Raw genomic sequence first — 10,370 nt, 5'->3', positions numbered from 1 at the left:
TCTATGGTGAAAGGCTTGTCACACACTAAGGGCTGGTGTTCAAAGCAAGTGAAGTAAGATCACAAAGTAGTTAGCATGCATTTTTTGAGCAAAATTCTGATTTGAATTGTGCAGCCCTGCTTGGCTATTTAGACTAGCAGGGATGGGGAAAGGATGCTTCAAAGCTGGAACTATCTAGACAGAATTTTGTTGTTGTTATTTCATAGTGGAAAGTTCAATTATCTTGGGTGTCAGTTCAAAGAAAAATATGTTTCTGATCCTAAATTCAAATCCACTTTTCTTTTCAGCTCGTGCTTGAGTTCTGGCCCTGTGCATAATTCACATTTTTTGCACTTGGGACTCTTTCCCAGTCAGTGACTTGGTTCTTTGTGCCAGGATAACGTCATGGTCAAGGCTCAGCGGCTTTTGCCCGAACGTTCTCTGCATCTTCCACAATGTCATTCAGGAAACTCCTCAGCATGTAGAATGTGGTTGCAAAAGAACTAATTCCTCCAACCAGAGACCCCAACACTGGTACAAAATAGAAGATAATTTCAATTATTGCCACAGCTGCACATAACAATGATCGGGCCAAGAGACTGATTACATATTTTGGAGTGATCATGCTGGACATTGGAGACTTTTTGATAGCAGATTTCAAGATTTCGTAATCTTTGCCAACCACTTTTGCAACTCTGCAGAGGGAATCTTCATCTAAGCAAAAGACTTTGTAGAAAAGTATCAGTCCTGCCACCAAGATACCAATATCACAACAAACAGAGATGCCAGGGACAGGAATCACCCCAATAGCACAGGACACAAGGGCTAGTTTCCACACATAGCCTTCCATAGCAGCCCTTTTCTTTTCCAGGATTTTTCTTGAGAATACTGGCATAGCGAGAATTAAAGCTTCTCTCTTGAGGTCTTCCAGATCGTTTTCCAAGGCCTCTTGCAGATGTGGGAAATCATACATATCCAAATCTCGAGCAGTGATTAGAAAAACCCTTGGCTTAGATTCTCCTACCTTTGTCAGATTATCACAGCAGTATTTTCGTATTTTCTGAAGGGATTTGTCCATATTGAAGTTTGGTTTCCTCATTTCAGCAGCTATACTGATATCCATTTTGGAGCGTACAAAGTAAAATTTCTTCTTCATCTTCTTAATTTCATGGGCCAGGAGGATGTCATTCTCAGTGAAACGTTCCGAGGCGACAATAATGAAGAAATCATACTGGCTAAAATTGACCTTCTTTAGATAATCCTCTGGTCTAAATTCAGGTGTCCCAATCCCTGGTAGATCCCATATGGTTACCTTTGGAAATAAGGGATGTGCATAGGCTTGACACTCCATAGTGGTTGGTGTTATCCCAACTTTTGCTGCACCTTCTTCATAATCGGTCATGCCCCGCAGAGCGTTGACAAGGGATGATTTACCAACACCTGTCACTCCTGTGATGGCAATGTCAAGCTTGGCATTTTGTAACGCTTCCAGTTCTTGATGCATTTCCTCTGTCACCTCTTCGAGATTTCTTTGCATCAGAGTATCCCTCAGCTTTGCAAGGTTATTTTTTAAGATTTTTTGGAGGAGGAAGAAACTGATTCCACTTCCTTTAAATGATTTGGTTGATCTAAGAAACAAAAAAATGTAATTTATTTAGCAAGTTTTAGGAAGTTTCTACTCACACCTATTTATTAAAAGAGTAGTCGAGGTCGCTTACAGATAAAAGTTTTTAAAACTTGGAAGACAACTGGTGCTATTTACACAGTCCAAATAATGCACTCTCAATCCACTTTCAATGCACTTTGAAGGTGGATTTTACTGTGTAAACTGGCAAAATCCACTTGCAAACGATCATTAAGGTGCAGTGAAAGTGGATTGAGAATGCATTATTGAAAGTGCATTATTTGGACTGTATAAATAGCACCTATGATAATGTCATCCTTAAAAACCTAAGAACAGGTAATGGCAAGAAATAGGAGCAGCATAGCAGGACAGAAGTCAATCGTTAAGAGCAGCAATAAATCTAGTAATGACAGCAGCCATCAGATGTTATCAGAAAAGTCACCAGAAAAAAGATCATATGGGGAGAACAATCCAATGCAGCACCAGGTGCCCTTCAAAATAAAATAGCTTTGATAGATCTATGGCAGGTCTATGGAGATTATGCATTCTGCATAATACTGTAATTATGCATTCTGCATAATACTGTAATTCCTCTACCTTTTTAAAATACACTTTTTATTCATAAACAACAAACACCAAATCAAGAATTGGTCAAACCCAACATACTTGTCATCTTTCTTATCTTCTGCCTCTGGTGGCACAGCTGGTCTTAAGACACCTCTCCTCAGAGCCTCAATTTCATTCACCAAGGTCCTTTGCAGGAGGGGGAAATCGTACTTATCCCGGTACCAACTGGAGATGAGGAAAATCTCTGGAGAAAAAATACCAGCAGCCTCCACCAAATTATCAAGACAGTCTTTCCTGACTCGTTGAAGGGTTGCTTTTTCATTGAATTCTGGATTCCGTTTTTCACTCTTAATACTGTTGTCCATTTTGGAGCGCACATAGTAGAACTGCTTCTTCATTTTCTGAATTGCACAGGACAGCTGGATGTCATAGACAGTGAAGCGATTAGAAGCAACAATTATGAAGAAATCATATTGGCTGTAATTTACCCTTTCTAGGTATTCCTCTGCTTTAAAATTAGATGTCCCAATTCCTGGAAGGTCCCATATTGTTACATCTGGAAAGGCAGGGAGAGGATAACCCATTGGTTCTATTGTTCCTTCTATCACATCAGTTTTGGCTGCCTCCTCATCAAAATCTGACAGGCCTCGCAGGGCGTTGACAAGGGATGATTTACCAGCACCTGTCATTCCTGTGATGGCAATGTCAAGGGTGGCTTTTCCTGACACAGTCAAATCTGGGAGACCTCCTTCTTCCCTGGCAGTCTTCTCCTCTTCAAGTCCACTGCTCACCACTGGTGTTGAATTGTTCCCACCCATGGCTCTCCTTGATGATTCAGTTGACCTGAACAATAAATACAAATAATGTGATAGTTAATTCCTACTATATAACACTCATGTCACATTTTACTCTGACAACCTGGATTCAATTGTGCGGGGTAGAATCAAATTTATTTAAATCATTCCTCCCTGGTTAGAAAAACAAGCCCTTATCAGATAAGTCATTACCATTTTTCAAATATTTATACCCTGTTTTTCAAAAGAAACTTGCATCTAAAGCAGCTTACCAGAAGACAATCTTACCAGAAGACAGGTATGGAAGGACAAATCAATAAGGGATTTATTGGTTTATTGTAGTGGGTTAAAAACAAATTAGAGCAAAACAAACTGCTAAGTTCACCCCAAAAAGAGGAAAATAACTTCTTTCCCCCAGTGTGTATGAACATTAGCAAATGCACTCTGCCACTACAGAAAAGGCCCTGTCTTTAGTCACCACTTGCCTCACTTCTAAGGGCAAGGGTACCCAGGCAAAGAACTTATTTTAATGATACTGCTCATTTAGCCTACAATCCTTGAGCAATGTCACACTAAATACAACAAAAAACAAGTGATTTAAATAACCAACCAGTTACCGCATTTGAGGTCCCTAGAATTTAATCGCATTAGCAAAAAATTTGGCTACAGCCAATGTGACTCCTAAATCCATGCCTGCCTAGTGTTTCTTAATCTGATGTTGACAGACCCTTGTTATCACAGAGGAGTAATCCACAAATCCCTAATACTTAGTGTTGCCAGCTCCAGGCTGGGAAATACCTGGAGAATTTAGGGGTGGAGTCTGAAGAGGGCAGGGATTGGAGAGAGGAAGGACTTCAGTGCTATAGAGCCCAATTGCCAAAGTGGCCATTTTCTCCAGGGGAACTGATCTCTGTCGCCTGGAGAAAAGTTGTAATAGCAGGAGATCTCCAGCCTCCAGCTGGAGGCTGGCAACACTACTAATACTGCAAAAGGTACCGCACGCCAGTAAGCAATGCTCTTTTTAAAAATTGCCTGGCATAAAGAATGTAATATTTCAATAATAATTTATTTATAGATCTATCTTTCAAACGCAGTAGACATACAAAACACCAGTTTCTGTTAGTAATAGCCCGGGCTTCTTTTGACTGTGCAGTCAGCACTAGCTCTGGTACTCTTGGACATAAAACCAAACTCCAAATGAGAAGAGAGGCTACCAGTGAGCACTGATTTGACTCATGGTTGGTTTCTGCTTTTTCCAAAGGGAATTTCTCCACTTGCTTCTCTGTATTTTCGTTACTTTGTTTCTTCTTCTTCAGATGTGGTATATAAACTGGGAGAACAATCTAATTCCCTGAAAATTTACATGTAACACAGTCCCTGTAATGTTCTACTGGATCAAGATGGCTCGTTGTTTTGGGCCCTCTGTAAATGCACACAAAGGAGACCGTTACAGATAAGACATCCATCTTACTGGCCGTTTGGCATGTGACAGCTTCCTCAGTCTGGTGGATGGAGTGATACTTTCTGAGTTTCGAGCAGGGTTGCCAATAGGGTTTCCAGGTGCCCGCTGGTGGCGGGCAAACCCCGGGCAATTTCCCCCTCTGCCCGTCGACCACCTGAGGGTCGGCTGGCAGATGTGCACACACGCATTCGTACCGTGCACGTCACTTCTGGTTTACAATTGGAACTTCCGCCTCGCAAGGGGCCTTTTACCTCTTAGTTTGAGTGGTAAAGGGCAGCTTTACCATTCAAACTAAGAGGTAAAGGCCCTCTGCGATGCAGCACTTCCGGTTCTAAACCAGAAGTGATGCACACGCACACACACTTTACAAGAAGAGCCTCCCGCCGGAGAAGGGAAGGGACCTGGCAACTGTAGTTGCCAACCTCCAGAGATCTCCCGCTATTACAATTGATCTCCTGACAGCAGAGATCAAGTCCCCCTGATGCAAATGGCTGCTTTGGAGGGTGGTTTCTGTGGCATTATATCCTGCTGAAGTCCTTCCCCTTCCCAAACACCACCCTCCCCAGGCTCTATCCCCAAAATCTCTACGTATTCCCCAACCCAGAACTGGCAACCCTAGCTTCAAGTCTGTTTGGAATGTTTTTATTATGGCTAATTGCTCTATGCGTCAGTGCTGAGAATCAGGGTTATCTGGACTCTCTGATTAAGAGTGGAAAGAGGAGAACCTCAGATTGGGGATCAGAGGAGTATACCTATTATATTAGATGCTTTGGAACACAGGCAGGATAATGCTGCTGCAGTTGTCTTGTTTGTGGGCTTCCTAGAGGCTCTCTCTTTCACTTTTGAAGTTTGAGTGCAAAGCAGATTTCACCAAGGGCAGTATATCAGCATTTTTATTCATTATTCCTTGTCTAATTATGGCCAGCATGGTATTTGCCTTTTTCACAGCAGCTGCACACTGGGTTGACGTCTTCATCAAGCTATCCACCCCCCCCCCCCAAGATCCCTTCCTTGCTCTGTCGCTGCCAACACAGATCCCATCAGTGTATATGTGAAGATGAGATTTTTTTGGCCCCATTATGCATCACTTTACACTTGCTCACATTGAATCTCATCTGCCATTTTAATGCCCATTCCTCCAGTTTTAAGAGATCCTTTTGGAGCTCTTCATAGTCCGATTTTGCTTTAACCACCCTAAATAATTTGGTGTCATCTGCAAACTTGGCCACCTTGCTGTTCACCCCTTGTTCCAGGTCATTGATGAACAGGTTGAAAAGCACCAGTCCCAATACAGATCCCTGAGGGATCCCACTGTTCACATCCATCCATTGTGAGAACTGTCCATTGATGTATTACTCTCTGCTTCCTATTTTTCAGCCAGCTCACAATCCATAAGAGGACTGGTCCTCTTATCCCATGACTATGAAGTTTGCTTAACAGTGTTTGGTGGGGGACTTTGTCAAAAGCCTTTTGGAAATCCAAATACACAATGTCCATAGTCTCATTCCTGTCCACATGCTTATTGACACTAAAAAGTTTACTCTAAAAGGTTAGTGAGGCAGGACCTACCTGTACAAAAGCCATGTTGGGTTTTGCTCAGCAGGGCTTACTACATGCTTGAAAATTCAGTCTTTAATCATGCTTTCTATCAATTTACCTGGAACAGATGTAAAGCTAACTGGCCTGTAATTTCTTGGGTCCCCCCTGGAACCTTTTTTATAGATTAGTGTTACATTGGCCATTCTCTAGTCCTCTGGTACAGAGGCTGATCTAAGGGACATGATACATATGCTTGTTAGGAGTTCAGCAATTTCCCATTTGAGTTCTTGAAGAACTGTGGGATGAATACCATCAGGTCCCTATGACTTGTTAGTTTGCAGTTTGTCTAGTCTTTGTAGAACTTCCTGCCTTATTACCACTATTTGCCCCTGTTCTTCATTCTCCCCTCCCCAAAACCTCTGCTCAGGAGAAGGTATCTGCCCTATATCTTCAACAGTGAAGACAGATGAGAAGAATTCATTTAGTTTCTCAGCAATTGCTTTATCCTCCCTTATTATTCCTTTACTCCCATTGCCATCCAGTGGTCCTAGCGCTTACCTAGCTGGTTTCCTACTCCTAATGTACTTAAAGAATGTACTTAAAGATGAATACCAAAGATATCGGCTTACCGTTCCTGATCAGAGGCTGAAGAACCGTCAGAGCCTGTAAACTCACAGGGTGGATGGAGGCTGGGTTGTGGGGGGACTCTTCTCCTCTTTAAAAACTCCTCTGGTCTTCGTTGTGTTTTCTGCTAACAACCAAATATGCCACGCAGCAAAAGTGAAAATAAATTTGTCCAGATTTCAGTTTCCACTCCCTTGTATGGTCCACCCTTCCAGGAAGAAGGCAGAGAGGATTTACTGTAACAATCCTGTGGGTAGGAGTCTTTTTATCAGGTAGTGTTGATCTTCTGGGAAAGACCAGAAAACACCAGGTTTGCAGCTCCCAAAGTGAAAACTGCATCTTGAACTGCCCTGTTAATTATGTAGTTTTGTCATTAACCACTTTCCCACTAATACTGGCAATTCCAGGACATGACATTTTTAAAATTTTGGGTGGTGGAGCCTAGGGAAGGTGGGGTTTGGGGAGAGAAGGGACCTCAGCAAGGTATAATGCCACAGAGTCCACCCTCTGATACAGCCATTTTCTACAGGGGGATTGATCTCTGGAGATCATTTGTAATTTTGGGAAATCTCCAGGCTCCACCTGGAGGTTGGCAACCCTACTTTCCATGGTGCTTAAAACCATTTACAAGGTCATCCCCCAAAAAATCTATAACACATCATATAAAATTCCAGGGCTGCCCTTGAGACTGCTCTGGAAACTGCAACTGGTCCAGACCGCAGTGGGGACCCCCGTGGAGAGCGCATAGTCAATCTGTGTTCCACCAGCTGCACTGGCTCCAGATTGAGTACTGAATCAGGTTCAAGAATTTGGTAGTGACCCTTAAAGTCCTAAATGGTCTAGGACCATCACACCTAAGGAACCACCACTCCTAACACATCCCCCAAAAAGCGCTGAACTCATCTGGAACTAATCTGCTGGTGATCTCTGGCCCAAGACATATCTGGCTGTCCTCAGCCAGAGATGGGGCTTTTTTGACCCTGGCACCAGCCTGGTAGAACTCACTGTCAAGTGACTTGGTCCGATTCCGCAGGGCCTGTAAGACGGAGATGTTCCACTGGGCCTATGGCTGAGGGCAGCGATGGTTGTACATCAATTGGCCTCCCTGCTTCCAGGGAAAGATCCCCTTCTGTTTGTCTTTGGTCTGTGCCTTGCTGTGTTGTTATATTTGATCACTGCGGCTGCTTGTTCGCCCTTTGTTTAAAAAGCCAACAAATTCCCATTGTTCCCAGCCTACCTAAACCCAAAGGATGTCTGGTTCTGGATGAGGTAGTGGCATTGCACTGGCTGAGAGATTTATGTTTGCAGGAAAAGAACCACAGAAAGCAGGGTTGCCAACTCCAGCTTGGGAAATTCCTGCAGATATGAGGGTGGTGCCTGAGGGAATGACAGTTTGGGGGAGAAACAGCCCTCCGACCTAGAGAACCCACCATTTGTAACCACTCTAGGTCTTCTGTTTCTCCTATACTTTATGGTATACCATAGAGACTATCCTCAGAAGCTGCAGGATATTGATCCCTGGAATCTGCAGATCAGTTGTCGTTCTGGGAAAGCCCCACATACTGCCTAAAAGGTGCCACACCTGGAATTACACTGCAAAACACAGGTGAGAAATAAGATCCAGTCAAAAGATGTAATCTATGAGTCTCCCCCCCAAACTGGATGGCCCAGGCTAGCCTGATCTTGTCAGATGTCAGAAGTTAAGCAGGGTCAGCCCTGGTTAGGACTTGGATGGGAGACCACCAACGAATGGCAAGGCAGTTGTACAGAGGCAGACTAGCCTTTGATAGCTTATATCACAGGTGAATGTCTGCATGATTTTGCTGAGTTCTGGCTTGTAGGGTGGATATGAAGACAGAGTTGGTACCTTCTCGGCTCCTCCTTTCCTTTCCTTTGGTTGAGGGTTGGAGGCGGGTTAGAAATCGTAAAACGAAAGCTAAACTGCTGGGCTTCAGGTTCTCTTTCTTGTAAATCAGCTGCTTGAGAGCCAGAGCAGGGAGGAGGGTAAACAGAGCTGCATTCCTGGTGGGAAAGGGCAAAGAGCACATCAGCCGCCTCTTTCGAAAATAACCTGGTTTGGCAGCCAGCGAGAGTCTGCGGCAGGCCCATCATCTCCAAGGGCTTTCTTGCTTTGGGGGCGCTTCACCCCATATCACAAAGCAGCTCTGAACATCTCACTCTGAGTGCCGAGCCCTTCCGGACACCTCTTTGATTTCTGTTTCAGGTCCAAATTATCATCACATTTTGTTGTTGTTGTTGCTGTTGTCAAGACACAAGTGACTTATTGCAACCCTGTAGGGTTTTCTAGACAAGAGACATTCAGAGGGGGGGGGGGGTTTGCCATTGCCTGCATCAGCGTCCTGACCCTAGTATGCCTTAGTGGACTCCCATTCAAATACTAGCCAGGGCCGACCCTTACAATGCACATTTCTTTTAAAAAACAAGTTTGCTTATTTTAAATGTGGTTCTTAGTATATTGGGGTAGAGGTCGCAGGTATACATGACAACAAGGAAACAAGCAATGTCAAGAAAGAAATCTCTGCCACTCAGAGCCAAATCCTCCTCTACATGACTCGAGTTTAACATCTCCCTCCCCTAAAAGCGTCTTTCTCTCTTCACTGACCACCTGCGCCCTCTCCTTTCATCCTGTCTCCCTGTCATCCAAAGATCATTGCAGTCAGCCCATAGTACACCTTCACTACACTCCCTGCCAAAGGAACGCCCCCCCCCCCCCAATTTGCAACGCCTCCTCCAGAACGGTGTCCCAGTCAGACGACTTCGGCAGCATTTTCCTGGCCGGGTTCCACACGTCGATTTTTGGCTCCCAGCCATCGCTAAAAAACGCAGTTTATTCAGGTAAGCTGAGCCTGCTGGCCTATGAGGTAATAAAATGAATGGGTCCGCCACTTCCAACACGAACCACATTCATGGCTGCGAGCCACAAAACCCATCCGCCATTGGCCAACTGGGGGCATGTGACCTGACCGCTTTATGCGATTGGCTCAAATCCGCCAGCAATCAAGCGGGACTGGGCTTGAGAGCCTAAACCAGTGGTTCCCAACCTTTTTTTGACCAGGGACCACTAGGACTTTTTTGTTCGGTGCAGGGACCCCAAGGTTCAAAATAAAAATTCTGAGAATTTGAAAATAAACTTTAATCATAACTGTTAGTTAAACATTAAACTTAGAATAATATTTGAATATATATTTTTATAATAGAGAACTTTTAATTGAAAATATTAATTTATTATGGCTTTATAACTTTGTTTCGCGGACCTTAATTTAGTTCTCGCGGACCCCTGGTTGGGAACCAGTGGCCTAAACAAATATCACCTCCAACAGGAGGAGCAATTGTACGATTGCTGCCTCCAAAAGGAGGAGCGGTGTGCCTAGAGAGGTATGCCCTGAGAAGGGAAATATACCTGAGGAAGGAGAATAAAAGGCAGCCCTTTGCCTGGCGCAAGCATCCCGTCTGCCCCGTCAGAATATTCGGGCGACACAAACGCTGCTGCAAAAGTCGCAGTGGGGGCTTGGCGAAAGCCCAAGCTGGCCCACCGACCAGCCGGCGATCCGCGTTTGGTTCCCCCCCCCACTTTCTTACAGTGTAATTAATTATTCAGGCAAGCTGGAACTGGCAAGCTGGGACTGTACAAATGCCCCCACTTACGCTGTTATACAAAGCAGATGCTGTTTATATAGCCCTGGAGGCTTGTGAAGTGACAAACGGGGGGGGGGGGGGGCTGCTGCGATGCAGCTTCTATTGCCCCTGTTGTGACTGAAAA

At 44.3% G+C, this 10,370-nt stretch overlaps 1 protein-coding gene across 1 annotated transcript; it reads right to left on the bottom strand.

Annotated features, from left to right (window-relative positions):
* Positions 1 to 388: 388 nt before the first annotated feature.
* Positions 389 to 2,988, bottom strand: LOC130475619 (interferon-inducible GTPase 5-like). Its single transcript, XM_056847445.1, has 2 exons — positions 2,270 to 2,988; positions 389 to 1,607 (listed from the first exon to the last, which is right to left on the bottom strand). Exons 1-2 carry the CDS (start codon positions 2,986 to 2,988, stop codon positions 389 to 391), a joined length of 1,938 nt encoding a protein of 645 aa, XP_056703423.1.
* Between the last annotated feature and the right edge of the window lie 7,382 nt (positions 2,989 to 10,370).

This window comes from Euleptes europaea, chromosome 3 (genome assembly GCF_029931775.1).
Source record: "Euleptes europaea isolate rEulEur1 chromosome 3, rEulEur1.hap1, whole genome shotgun sequence".
In the NCBI taxonomy this organism is placed as follows: domain Eukaryota; kingdom Metazoa; phylum Chordata; class Lepidosauria; order Squamata; family Sphaerodactylidae; genus Euleptes; species Euleptes europaea.
This window is presented reverse-complemented; position numbering and strand designations above follow the sequence as displayed.